At 36.5% G+C, this 15325-nt stretch overlaps 1 protein-coding gene across 1 annotated transcript; it reads left to right on the forward strand.

The window, feature by feature from the left end:
• Positions 1-2142: 2142 nt before the first annotated feature.
• Positions 2143-9139, forward strand: LOC106742990 (odorant receptor 13a-like). Its single transcript, XM_014616409.1, has 6 exons — positions 2143-2413; positions 5283-5751; positions 7802-7901; positions 8018-8131; positions 8331-8486; positions 8898-9139. Exons 1-6 carry the CDS (start codon positions 2143-2145, stop codon positions 8997-8999), a joined length of 1212 nt encoding a protein of 403 aa, XP_014471895.1. The 3' UTR covers positions 9000-9139.
• Positions 9140-15325: the final 6186 nt, after the last annotated feature.

Below are 15325 nucleotides of genomic sequence, written 5' to 3' on the forward strand. Positions count from 1 at the left end.
AGTAAAGGGCCCTTAATATTTTTGTGTCAGTCTGTATTTGAGCATTATGCTGATTTGTGTTAAGCCAGAACAACTCAGATGTACAATTTTACTTTGATATGAAGTCTAGAAATCGTGATTATGGACATAAACTGCTAGCGTGAAAAGCTGCGAATAATAGTAAAGTACCCTTAATATCCTTGTACCAGAGAAACTGAAATTTGTGCTGACTTGTGCTATGCTTTCATAAATCAGATATGCAATTTGATATCGTTTGGTTAAAAAATACGAAAGTAAACCTTAATTTTGTTCCAATTAGCCAAAATCGTTTTTTTTCGTTTTATTTCTTTCATTATTATTTTTTGAAAGTATTACTTTAGCATAATATTAACACAACTCAGCACAACTTAGCATAATTAAAAACATTTCAAATATCGAAAAGTGGAGAGTTGGCAAAAAATATTTTTTTCATTTCTCTCGCACATTTTTCATATTATAAGTTTATCATTCGAGCACAATATAGCACAAACTTAGCACAAATCAGCACAGCTGTCAAAATAAATAAATTCGAAAAGTGGGACCTAATTTCTTACAAGCTGTTGTATACGATATTTCACCAACGTTTCAGCAATATTTGCATATATTTATCATAGAATGTAACCGATTTATACCCATCCTATTAATTGAAAAAGGAAATATGTCAAACGAATTTACAATTAACTCAATAATTATATTTAGTTATTAAGAGTATCGAGATGGGATTCACAGCATATGAATCCAACTGGTTTAACGTACCAGGAAAAGATGAGAGAAACCTTTTGTTTATCATGCGCAGATCGACAGCGCCGCTTTATTTGACTGCGGGCAAGTTCGGTGTATTCTCTTTGCAAATGTTTAGTAAGATAAATACTCATTATGTTAATCGAAACGTTATTCAAAATAAGTTATAATCACTACATTACTCCATTTAATTACCACGACTGAAATTGAAAACGTGCATGATATAAATATTGAACAAATTCGTTTAACAATTCGATATCTTCTTTCTGTACCGAAAATTAAAAATTTCATTTTAAAAATGATTTTTTCGATTGAAATCAGTAAAAGGTCACGAAGCATTTTTATGTAAGATTCAATCAATTTTCAAAATAGTTTTTTATTTTTTGATTCAACATCCAATATCCACACGTGAAGGATATCGCGAATGAGCGCATGTTATGCACACATAACATCTTGTATTGCATTTCGCCTTTTTGTATTTCGCATCGAATTTTATTATCGTATTTTATTATCGCATTTCAGATCGTGAAAACTTTAATCGGTTACCTCTCGGTATTACTAACCGTAACCGATAGTAAAGTATGATTCCTGACCTCAGATAATATCTGTCGTAATTACGATAATAATATTCATGTAACAGTTATAGTTGAACAATTTTATATCATTAAATTTCCTTCTCTCTCTCTCTCTCTCTCTCTCTCTCTCTCTCTCTCTCTCTCTCTCTCTCACGTATATTCGCGAGGAAACGTATTGACATTTTTTCGTATACGAGTCAACTCTACGTTATTGCAATAAGTACAAGTGAAAATAACACAAAACAGTTTCCGCAATTCAGAACTTTAATCCTTCAAAGGGCGCAAGTGTTCTAGATGATATATCTGGAGAAACAGAAGACACGTCCTTGCCTATATGTATGTCTAAATTATTCCGTCGGTCTGAATCGACGATGAAAACTTTCCTGTAGGCAATCTCAGTACTCTTCTGTATTGACAACGAGCATGCGTAATGAGCAACCCATTGAGGTGATTTCACAGAAAATGGTCAGTTGTAGAAACAACGAGGTTACAGCAGTGTCGAAAAAAGGCTTTGGGTTATATGTTTGTTGTTTTTTATCAAACACAGTCGGCGAAGTTTATTTTCGCGATATTTATCGTTTCTGAATTGCATTTAAACGTTGTTATGTCTATAATTTCGTCTCATTGCTTCTCCTGTTATTTTTGTTCTGTTCTTGCTATTAACATCATATATAACTAATAGAAAGAAGAAGTAAAACGTACATTGATATACGTTCAATGATGAAGTGATTATTGGTAGCCAGCGCGAAGATAAGATTACAAATCGCCTGATATAATCTTGAGCTATTACTTGCCGGAAATGGATTCGATGCATTTTGCGATGGGTTGGAGCAAATACAATATGTGGTTTCTGGGTGTCTGGCCTGAACCGATCAAGACTTCACGAGCAAAACGATATATCTCGAACTTGATATTTTGGTCAACGTTGATCATTGTGCTGCTATTCGTATGCCTGCCGATAAATGCGCACTTATTCATCATGTCCACAAATTTGTCCCAAATAATTCAAAATTTGTCAATCAATGTGCCATGTTTCTTAGCGTTCATAAAACAGCTATTCTTGCGATACCATAGAAAAGGTATTTAGACGCATTTGACCAGCGCTATAATATTACCGCATCTCGTTATTTTACATATACAAAACAACCCACAGTATATAACAAATTAAATATATAACTGATACAGAACCAACAAGATCAATGAGCCAGCGAACATATATACGAAGGTAGCTATTTATATTTCTGACCTTGGTAGCAGTAAATGTTGCCAGGCGCCATCTGACGTTGTCATTGGAAACTTGACCTTGTTGAACATAAGAACATAAGAACACATTGTTATTTGAGCGCGGTTTGTATTGTTTACAGTGAATTGAAAAATTTATGTTGGGCAAAAAATGGAATTAACTCGTGAACATTTTCGTGCGATTATTTTTCATAATTTTCGACGTGGATTATCAAAACAAGAGTGCATCGATGAACTTAATTCTTTATACATCGAGAAAGCACCATCCTACAGCACTGTAAAAAACTGGTAAAACGAATTCAATCGTGGCCGACGTTCGCTCCAGGACGAATTCCCTGAAGGTCGTCCAAAATCGGTTGTTGTGCCAGAAAATATCGATACTGTGTGTGAACTGATAAAGAAGGATCGTCATGTGACATATCGTGAAATTGAGGAATCTTTGGGCATTATTATGACAAGCATTAATAAGATATTGCATGAAAATTTGTCAGTAAAAAAAATTTGTTCGCGTTGGATCCCGCATAATCTGACAAACACTCAAAAGAAGACTCGTGTTGATTGGTGCATGGAAATGTTAAAAAAATACATTCAATGTGTATCAAAGGCTGTGTATAACATCTACACAGGTGACGAATCATAGATCTATGCATATGAGTCCGAAACAAAACAGCAATCGACTGTATGGGTCTTCCAAGACTAGTCAAATCCAACAAAAGTTGTACGCAGAAGAAGCACATCGAAGCAAATGGTTGCCTGTTTCTTCGGCATTACCGGTCACGTGGCGACAGTGGCGTTAGAGCACCGTAGGACGGTCAATTCTGAATGGTACACGACCATTTGTTTGCCAGAAGTCATCGGAGAAATTCGAGAAAAGCAGAAGAAGAGGCGAATCATTCTTCATCATGACAATGCGAACCCTCACACATCGGGTCAAAAAAGGAATTTTTAGCCGGCCAAAACATCGAATTGATGTGTCATCCGCCGTACAGCCCTGATTTGGCACCAAATGACTTTTTTTTTCTCGCTTATCAAAAATAAATCACGTGGTCAACGATTTTCGACACCCGAAGAAGCGGTTGATGCATTCAAAACGCATGTTTTGCAGTTACCTCAATCGGAGTGGAAAAAGTGCTTCGAAAATTGGTTCAAACGCATGCAAAAGTGTATTGATCATCATGAAGAATATTTTGAAAAACAATAAAACCAATTTCGATCATAAATATTTGATTTTTTCATTATTAGGCCAGAAATATAAGTAGCAANGAATTGATGTGTCATCCGCCGTACAGCCCTGATTTGGCACCAAATGACTTTTTTTTTCTCGCTTATCAAAAATAAATCACGTGGTCAACGATTTTCGACACCCGAAGAAGCGGTTGATGCATTCAAAACGCATGTTTTGCAGTTACCTCAATCGGAGTGGAAAAAGTGTTTCGAAAATTGGTTCGAACACATGCAAAAGTGTATTGATCATCATGGTGAATATTTTGAAAAATAATAAAACCAATTTCGATCATAAATATTTGTATTTTCATTATTAGGCCAGAAATATAAGTAGCAACCCTCGTATGTGTCGCAAGTTGCATTCATTTAGCAGTTTGCTGATTCAAACTTGAGTTGAGCATTGAAATAATCATTGGAAATCAGTGTTACAATGAATCCGTTAAAGGGACGCCATATGTAAAAACTTTGACGTAAAAATACGGACTTTCTTTTGAAAAATTTATATCATATTGGTTATAAAAAATTATAAATGTTTTTGTACGGTGAAAATAGGTACAAGATTGAATTTGAGTATTACTCAATACATGATTGCTCAATGTGTGATGAAAACAATAAATATTTGAAAATTGAAACGTAAACATTTAACTGATACAGAAATCCTGCTGTTTGTATATACCAAATATATCAAGGCTCCAATCAAAAATGTTTTAAAGAACTATTTTTATATAACTTTGTAATCAATTTCTGAAAAGATACGGAAAATTTGGCAGAAAATTTTGTATATATCTTTATAAGATTTTCATTTAAATATGATAAAATAAAGTAGGATACATTCATTGTATTCGCATTGATATCACATTAACATTTATGTAAGATCAATGTGTATAANTTATGAAATCCTTTTAAAGTAGCTGACTAGGCCCATTGCAATACTGTTAGAAAAATAATAGTTTATATAATACAAAGATAAATCGAGAAATCCGTGTTAAATGTTTATAAATATGATATATAATATATAACCCTTTTATAGGAGTACAGTAAAAAGCATTTTGTACTTATGTTAAAATCAATTTTTGTTAAAATATTTGTGTTAAATTTTTAACATATTTGTGTGTTAATTTAACATATTGTGTTTATGTTATTTTAATATTTTTCTTGAGCCGATATTCGTAACACATAAGTGTTAAAATAATATATTTTATACTTCAATGTTAATTAATATATTATAGATATTAATTTTGTGTTCATTTTTTACTTAATATTAATGGTAATTTACAACATATTTACTTTATATTAAATTAACACTTATTAAAAATTGATGTGGACTATTTAGGACGTGTGAAATGTATTACATTTTACACAACTTTTTTTATCGTTTAAAATTAATTACGATATTACATAAATTTCATTAATATTTTATTAAGACGCGTTATGTTGTAAGCAGCAAATAAAAGTGTGTATCAAATAGAGATTTTTTCCAAGCTTTGACGTTATTGGTTGGCCAAATATTGAACGACTGGACGCGACCAATACCGGAAGCAGAAAGGCAGGCGATGATGCGAAACGCCAAGAGAAGTCACTTAATATCTATTTTGGGCTCGACAGTCACGTATCTCTTGTTAACCGCTTTTACATTGATGTCGATTTGGAACAATATGCAATTTGAAGAACTCTATAGTTTGCCGTTCCCAAGCTTCTTCCCATACAACTACAAGAAAAGTCCCAATTTCGAGCTTACGTGGTTCGGCGAGACTATGGGCGCGATTATCACAACTATTTGTTACTCGTGCTTCGACTCGTTTGTGGCAGTACTGACACTGCACCTGTGCGGTCAATTGGCGGTGCTGAAGATAAATTTGAACAGCTTGGTGAATGCAACCCGGCCTGACAACTTTGCTAAGTTCCAAGAAAGACTGGGTTTTATCGTGAATAGGCACAAAGAACTTTACAGGTTTGCTCCGTAATTTTTTTTGCTGCACAGTTTTAGCCGCAGAAAATCTCAATTCGTATAAATGAACGGGAACCAGACGAGAACTTGACAACCAGGAACGATATCTCTCTTATTACTACCGAAAATATTTGTCTAAATGTTCGTTTGCGTGAAAACTTACAGTCAGTGGTGCAAGCGCGTGTTAGCTATTTCTCCTAGAAAAGAAAAGATTTTTAAAAATACATATATGACCTTGAAATTTATTATATACGCTTCAATGCATTTACCTAATACATCGTCCAGTCTCCTCCATTGTCAATTATGGCTTGGCAACGTCGAGGCATGCTTTCTACGAGGTTCTCGCCAAAGTTACGGGAAGTGACTTCCAGATCGAACGTAATTAATACATTAATTGTATTAAAGTAAAGACACGTTTTTCCCTCATCTTGATTTTCATAGCAGTTCACATATTTTCGATCGGGTTAGCATCAAAAGACTGTGAAAGCCAATCCATCGTAGTAATGCCATTTTCATGTTTACATGTCGTGTAGGCACGGCTTCGATGTTAGAAGTTATTATTTTCTTGGAATACCCACAAGTTGATATTGGGGCCAAACCATTTCCTAGCAGACTTCAATAAACCTCATTAATAAATTTTTATCATTCCTTCTGTATTGAGTTTATCTATGAGCACGTACAAAACTCCAAAATTTTGTTTACAGAAGCATCACTATAGGTGCATTTTAATTGAATACTTTACAATGCGCTGAACTAACGAATTTGCACGAATCGACCACCCATATGTTCTAAGAACCCACGTTTAACAGGAAGCTTCGTCGATAAAGATTACATTAGAATAATCACAATCGATACTAGCTTTAGCCCACTGTAGATATTTTTCTACGTGCAATAGCTCGAAAAACGGTTTGAATCTTGTACTTCGCTGGCAATAACTAAAAGCAAGTAATCGACGTTTAATCGTTCTCAGATATATATCTATACTCTTTTTGGACAATATTTCCTGAACTTGACGTAAGGTGCAAATTGGGTTTTCCTTAAAAACCTTGATACTACTTTATCGTCTTCTTCTGAGGTAGAACGCTGCCGACCACTTTCAGACAGATTGTCGACATATTTCGTCTCTTTATAACATTTCACTTCGTGACAAACTGCTGAGATTTTCTCATGTAATGGACAGCAGTTGCAACGATAATTTTGATTCCTTTATGTGACTATATAAAAATACTGCTTCAAACGACTAGAGTACATCGCATTCATTTTGTTTATATCCGGTTGTAACACAATAATTAAACTAAACTGAAACTTAACTTTCAAAGCAGTTTATGTCCAATGTATTGCCAACATTAACATCCAAAAATTTTACTCATACAATATCTATTAATAGAATTATGAATAACACGCTTTTATGCAACTGACTGTAGATAAGATCTCGGGTCAAAACTTTGGCTTTATATTAAACTTTTAATTCTGCAATACGGCTAGCAGTTAATATAGCAAAAGGTTCATAAATTCAGTTATAATAATATAATTTACTTCTATTTTGACTCTGACAATATCTCAAATTTCTGTTTTCGCTGTTTTGGTCAAAATATGTTGTTCAAGAAAACATTAAAATTAAATACGTAAAATTAAAAGTTTAAAAAAGAAATATAAATAAATATTAGTATTGTCAAAATAAATTTTTATTAGTAAGCCTATATAAGCGCAAACTATCCTTAACAGTGTCAAAATAGCATCAAAATGTTGACTCGGTATAATTGAGAATAATTAACCAAGTAGAAATTTCCTACAGAAATTTTTCGACCAGAGTTTTCATTTGGTCAGAACAGACAACAGAAATTCAAAACAAAAGGCATTTAGACATTCAATCAAAACGAAACGAGGGAGGGGGGAAGGGAGTTATTAGAGTCAAGCGTTGGATGGATTTACTTACAACAATATTTGCAATTTACTGTGTCTCTATGTTTTTCATACCAATAAGGATCCAGTTTGAGATTGAAACATATAAAGTGATGTTGCGAATTGTTCGTTAACTTTGACTTGATTTAAGGTATGCTACTGTCATCGAGGATTATTTTAATATTACTCTGCTTGTGCAAACGATGATCAGTACATCGATGCTCTGTATGACCGGATATCGTTTGGTTACAGTGAGTCAGATAGAATAAATCACTTGATCTAAAGATTATTCGCAACTGGATATGAAATATTTGTTTAAATGTTAATGCTATGGTATTACAGCTATACTTATAATTTGTAATTATAGACGATAAATGAAGGCCAGGTGGGAGCTGATATAATATTCTACATTGTACACGTAATTCACGTGATAACACATTTCTTCTTTTATTGTTATATTGGCGAACAGCTTCTCACTGAGGTAAGCGTGTCTCTTAGGTACAAACTATATGCCGCGAAATTTAATCTTTATCATAATAATAAATTTCTTTTTTTGGATGCAATTTTTGGTCAAATTTAAGGAACCGTCTCTTCGTCAGTAAAAAACTAGCATCAAATAATCATTCAATTTTTCTCATTTTTACTATTCATTCATTATCGCTAATTTTCTTATTATTTAGAGTTTAAGCGTTACTCAATCGGCATACGATTGCGAATGGTATGATTTACCTCCGAAGAAAGCAGTATCTTTGACAATTGTCATGATGCAAGCGAATGTATCGTTCAAATTGACAGCGGGAAAGTTCAGTCCGTTTTCCTTGAAACTCTTCAGTGCAGTAAGTTTTACTAAAGAACGCTTACCTAATCACATTGACTACTACAGTTGATTCTATCGTTAATAGGAAAATCGATAACCGGCATTGTAATACTGACGCATCTCATTAATTTCTGTATGTAATGTAATCAATTGCATAAAAAAAATAAATTTGCGGTCGAAAAGAAGCAAATAAAATGAGCTAATAATATATGCATTCCTGATGGGACCGCTCATGTAGGCACTGCAAACCTCATTTAAAATAAAATCAAGCACTGCCTAATAAGTCCATTCTGCTCTGAAAAAATTCATCCGTTATCAATAGCTTCATCCGTTATCGTGGAAGATTGATCTATAACTATCACGGCGATCTACTGTCCTCCCAAGCATAACATCAAGAAGGATTTCTTTGTTGGCATTTTCAAAACTTTAGGTAATCATTTTATCGCCGGCAGCCATTACAACGCAAAGAATACGTTCTGGAGTTCTAAGATCACAACAACAAAAGGCCGTTAACTTCACAATTGTGTCGTAACCCTGGGTCTCGACGTCATATCTTCAAATAATCCAACCTATTGGCCGTCAGATAGATGTAAAATTTCTGACCTTATTGATTTCTGCGTGATAAAAGGCATCAACAAAAACCGCCTCAAAAGCGAAACTTGTTTAGATATTATATCAGATGATTCAGTGGCCTGTTCTGTTTTAGTGGCCTTGACTAGCGAGATAATTTTGAAAGCAGAAAACTATACGCTTCACAACAAGAGAACTAATTAGAATACCTTTCGAAAACTTCTTGGGAATACTCTAAATGCTAACGTTAGATTAAAGACCGAAGAAGATATTATAGGCGCAGTGGAATACATTAATATGACTGTGCAGAGAGCGGCCTGGGACTCAACACCAACAAGTAAATAAAAAAACTACACTATCACCTTTTCTAAAAAGTCAATGACATGGTCGTTGAAAAAGGAAGGTTGCAAAAACTATGACAAAAGACTAGATGTCCTTGCACAAAGATTCGGCTTAACGACACTATTAAGGAACTGAAAAAGCTTCTTGAAATTGAGAAAAAACCCAGTGTTCAGTCTTATCTTTACAGGATTGATACTACAGCCTCTACTGACTACTCTTTGTGGAGAGCTACAAGAAGACTAAAACAATTTAGAATTGGGTCTGCTCCTCTGCGCAACGCAAATGGTGGATGGACGCAGAATGATTAATAAAAGGTAAATATATTTGCCGACCACTTAACCAAGGTTTTCTCGCCGCATCCCTGTTATGAGGAACAGACAAAGTTCATTGAGGATACGCTTGACTTACCCTTGTTCCTACTAACTGACTAAGGCTTAGAAATTTTTTAAAATCTGATATAGGAAGTTATTAAAAAACTAGATTCCAAAAAAGGCCTAGAATATGACCTTGTCATTGGATATATACTCAAAGAATTACCTGATGTGGGCTTCACGTACTTGACTCAGTTATTTAATGCGATTTTAAGAATCAAAATAGTGCCACCTGCAGTGGAAAGTCGCCCAAGTTAGAATTATTTTTTAGCCTGGAAAGGCTCCTGAGGATTCTAATTTGTATACCAGGTGTACAAGTATGAAACCGGAATTTTTTGTAAAAATTACACGTCTGTTGTTTGACAATGATAAAAAATATTTTATTCAAAATAATGTCCATTGCTATTTACACATTTTTCCCAACTCTCCGGCAGTTTATGAATGCCACGCCAAAAAAACATTTCTTCTTTTGAAGCGAATCAGCTTTCGAGCCATTTCCGTACATTTTCATACAAATTGAAGCGTTGTTCAGCGAGAGCGTGTCCCATTGATGCGAATAGATAATAATCGGACGGAGCCAAGTCTAGAGAATAAGCCGCATGCGTTAATATTTCTCAACTGAACGTTTCGATCGTTTCCCTGACCGGTTTTGCTGTGTGTGATGGGGCATTATCACGGAGCAAAATGACTTTGTGTTGCCTTTTTCCATATTCCGGTCGTTTTTCACGCAATGCCCGATTTAAATCGATCATTTGCTGTTAGTAGCGATCAGTGTTAACGGTTGGTAGCGATCAGTGTTAACGGTTTCACCAGGTTTTAGCAGCTCATATATATCAATAGATTATACCCTTCTGATCCCACCAAACACAGAGCATTGTCTTCTTTCCAAAACGATTTGATCTTGCAGTGGATGTCGATAATTCGCCTGAATTCACCCATGATTTATGACGCTTAGGATTCTTAAAATATATCTATTTTTCATCACCTGTCATGATACGGTGGACTTTCTTTTGTATCTGTCGAGCAACATTTCACCAGTGGTTTTTCAATTTTCTTGCTGTCTTTCATTCAGATCATGCGGAACCAATTTTCCCACTTTCTGAATCTTTCCCATGGCTTTCAAACGAATTGAGACAGCTTTCTGAGTCACATTCAATTCATCCGCGAGTTCTTCTTGAGTTTGAGTATCATCTTCATCCCATAAGGCTTGCAATTCGTTGTCTGCGAACTTTCTCGGTGGTTTCCCACGCTCTTCGTTTCTCACGTCAAAATCACCACTTTTGAATTTTTTGAACCACTTGAAACACTGTTTTACCAAGAGCATGTTCACCGTAAGCTTCGACAAGCATTCGATGCGATTTTGCAGCAGTTTTCTTCAAATGATAACAAAAAAACCAATGCTATCCGCAAATCGTAGTTCGTAGGCACAAAACTCGACATGTTTAAAGTTATAGAAAAATATACCGGTGTATGGAACTTGGGTTGTTGTGTGTTGAAAATCTTCGTCAGCTGTTAGAGGGAGATAATGGCGCTGCAGAAGCGGTCTTACGGTCCCTAAACTGATGGCTAGCACCATCTATAGGGAAATTCCGGTATCATACTTCTACACCTGGTAGACCTATTACCAATTCCATCCAAAGTATTCGAGACTCTGTTCTTACATAGGCTTAAGCCTCTTATCAATAAGAGAAATCTCATTCTATATCACGAGTTTGGTTTCCGCTCGAAACATCGGACAATCGGTGTACGATGTCTGTTCAAAAAGTATCGCGAATTTTGTGTTTTTCAAAAATTATTTATTTATTCCTGAATATCTATTTTGTCTCCTCCAAAGTAATCCCCATCAGATATTATACACTTGTGCCAACGTCTTTTCCAATCCTCGGAGCACTTCAAAAAATTTTTTTTTCTGATCTTGTTCAGCTCCTCCTTCGATGCCGTCTTTATCTCCTCAATAGTAGCGTAGCGTCGTTTTTTCATGTGCCTCTTCAGTTTCGGGAACAAGAAAAAGTCACAGGGGGCCAGGTCTAGGGAATACGGTGGCTGCGGTTAGTGTGTTGTTTTTGGCCAAAAATTCGCGCACAAGCAACGATGTGTGAGCAGGGGCGTTATCATGGTGCAAAAGCCAATTTTTTTCTTCCACAAATCTGGGCGTTTCTGGCGGATTGCTTCGTGCAAATTGCGCATAACTTGCAGGTTATATTCCTTATTGACCGTTCTACCCTGTGGCAAGAACTCATGATGCACCACGCCCCTGCAATCGAAGAATACTGTAAGCAAAACCTTCACATTCGATCGAACTTGGCGCGCTTTTTTCGGTTTTGACTCTTGCGGCAGCTTCCACTGGGATGATTGAGCTTTGGTTTGCACGTCATAACCATAAACCCATGATTCGTCACCAGTTATGACCCTCTGGAGCAAATTTGGGTCGTCGCGGACAGAGTCCAACTGCTCCCCAGCAATGTTAATGCGATGCTGTTTTTGGTCGAAATTGAGCAATTTTGGTACGAATTTCGCGGCAACCCGTCTCATGCCCAAATCATTAGTAAAAATCGAATGGCACGAGCCAATCGATATGTTTAGGTCCTCAGCAACTTCTCTAACGGTGATTCGACGATTGGCCAATACTATTTTCTTCACTTCATCAATGTTTTCGTCTGTTGTTGACGTGCTCGGGCGTCCGGCACGCTCTTCGTCGTTCACATCTTCTCGACCCTCTGAGAACATTTTGTACCACCGATAAACGTTGCTTCGGTCCAAGGTAGCTTCACCATATGCCACAGTCAACATTCGGAATGCGTCCGCGCACTTAATTTTGTTTTTCAGACAAAATTTGATACAGATTCTTTGATCCATTTTTTGGAATAGGCAAAAATCGAAGATGAGCCAAAACACGTCCAAACAAAACAGCTGTCAAAGATAAATTGAATATTCAAAATAGCCGAACTTGTCGGCATAAGAGAGGGACATGAGTACCAACATAATGCCACAAAAAAATCGAAAATCGAATATACGTAACCCGCGGAAATTCAAAATTCGCGATACTTTTTGAACAGACCTCGTATAGATTAATTGCAAAAATATACGCGATTTTTGAAAGGAGGGGAATATTTTCAGCCGCCTTTCTGGACATATCCCACGGCTTTGATCGAGTCTGAGGCACGAGGGGTTGATATACAAGATTAGAACACATTTCCCTGATATCATTTCGTACATTCTAAGGTCATATCCTATGTATCGCCACTTTTTTGTGAAGGTAAATGATGAATAAACACACTTCAAATAGATAAGAGCCGATGTCCCACAAGGTAATGTTCTGGGCTCAGTTTTATACTTAATTTTTACTGCCGACTTACCTTCTAACAAAGTTGCCCTGACTGGGACATTCGCTGATGACACAGCGATCATGGTTTCGCACGAAAATCCATTTAATGCTTTCGGCATCCTCCTATCTTGACGAAATAGCTCTTTGACTTAAAAGATGGAAAATAAAAGCAAACGAATGTAAATCGATACGTGTCACCTTTATTACAAGGCAGGAAACATGCTCTCCTATCACGTTGAACAACGTCAGTGTACTTCAAGCTAACGATGTCAAGTATTTGGGGCCACACTTGGACAGACGCCTTACTTGGATGAAGTATATCATTAACAAAAGAAAACAGCTTGGACTCCAGTTGCATAAGATGTACTGAATAATCGGGCGTAAATCTCAGTTAAACATGGACAAAAAATTACTCCTATATAAGGCTATAATCAAACCGATTTGGACATATGGGATCTAACTATGGGGCGTGGCTTCCCACTCCAATATAGAGATAATTCAGCGATTCCAAGCCAAAATGCTTAGGATAAACACAAACGCTTAGGATAAGTACAAACGCACTCTGATATATAATATATGCCCCGAGACCTAATTATTCCTACTGTCAGGGAAGAAATAATAAGCTGCACAAAAGCTTATAAACTCAGACTAACAGCTCACCCAAATGCGCTGGCTAGTAACCTTATCAACAAAAAAATTAAAACTCGTAGATTCAAAAAGAAGTTATCTCAGGACAACTTCTATACCCTCTATAAGCTGAAAATATAAGTGGATGTATCACTGGACATATGCACTGCAAGCCAGCAGGATTATAAAAGTTACTGAATGTCTACTACATGGGCTGAAAAGTCCTGGGATTTTTAATGAAAACAAGCGTTTTTTGGACAAAGTTATATTTATTCCTTAACATAGTTGCCTTCGAGTGCGATACACTTGGTATAGCGATTTTCCAACATTTCGATGCCCTTTCTGTAGTACGAAATGTCCAAGCCTTCGAAATATGCCTCGGTTTCCGCGATGACTTCCTCATTCGATGTGAATTTCTTTCCCTGGAGCCATTGCGTGAGGTTTGGGAACAGATAATATAGTCGCTGGGGGCCAAATCTGGAGAATACGGCGGGTGAACAACCAATTCGAATCGTAATTGGTCCAATTTCGCCATCGCTTTCAAGGACGTGTGTGATGGTGCGTTATCGTGATGGTACAGAACTGTTTTCTTCGCCATATGGGGCCGTTATTTCTTTATTCCGTCATTCAGTTTGTCCAATAACGCTGCATAATACTCTCCCGTAATTGTTCTTCCCTTCTGCAGGTAATCGATGAAGATTATGCCATGCTCATCTTAAAAAACAGAGGCCAAAATCTTGCCGGCCGAGCGTTGGTCTGTCGGCCGCTTTGGTCGGCTTTCGTGGCTTTTCAGCCACTCTGCAGACTGCCTATTGGATTCAGGCGTATGTTAATGGATCCATGTTTTATCCATCGTCACAAAACGTCGAAAAAAGTCCGCTCGATTACGCTGCAACAACGTCAAACCGGCCGTTGAATCATCAACGCGCTGCTGTTTTTGGTCGATGGTCAGCAAACGCGTCACCCATTGCGCAGATAGCTTTTTCATATCTAAAACATCGTGCAAAATGTATCCCACCCGTTCTTTCGAGATACCAACGGCCTCAGCTAACTCGCGCAACTTCACTTTACGATCACTCAAAACGATTCCATGCACTTGCTTTACGATTTCCGCATTCGTAGCCTCTTTTGGTCTTCCAGAGCGAGGTGCGTCTTCGATGCTTGTACGACCCATTTTTAAATTCACTAAACCATCGATAAACTGTTGTTCTCGAAGGAACAAATGTGGGATAACGTTTCTTCAACCATTTCATTGAATGTTCAGGAGTTTTTCCCATCAAAAAACAATGTTTGATCAATATGCGATATTCCTGTTTTTCCGTTTCTTTAACGAAGGCGAAGGTAGCGACATTTAAACGACTGTAGCTTGTAAACGAATGAATGAAAATGTCATGAAACTTCACACATAAAATAGTGACAGATGAACGTCTCGAAATAAATCATGTTCATTTTCTAGTGGCGCCACCTACTGAAAAATCCCGGGACTTTTCAGCCCATGTAGTATATTGAGACAGCTTGTAGCTTATATTTGAAGTTAAAAAAAAATATATGCATCACGTGAATCATATTTAATTACTATACCAGGTGTACCGGTATGAAGTGAGCGTCAAAATACAAATGTCT

The sequence above is a fragment of the Dinoponera quadriceps genome, unplaced genomic scaffold, assembly GCF_001313825.1.
Source record: "Dinoponera quadriceps isolate SergipeBrazil2010 unplaced genomic scaffold, ASM131382v1 scaffold996, whole genome shotgun sequence".
Classification (NCBI taxonomy): Eukaryota; Metazoa; Arthropoda; class Insecta; order Hymenoptera; family Formicidae; genus Dinoponera; species Dinoponera quadriceps.

Excerpts from the sequence above, each read along its gene's own strand:
- LOC106742990 (XM_014616409.1), top strand. The coding sequence starts at position 2,143 with ATGCATTTTGCGATGGGTTGGAGCAAATACAATATGTGGTTTCTGGGT. Across the intron at positions 5,752-7,801 it reads AGGCACAAAGAACTTTACAG|GTATGCTACTGTCATCGAGG; the intron begins GTTTGCTCCGTA and ends ACTTGATTTAAG. Across the intron at positions 8,132-8,330 it reads GCGAACAGCTTCTCACTGAG|AGTTTAAGCGTTACTCAATC; the intron begins GTAAGCGTGTCT and ends CTTATTATTTAG.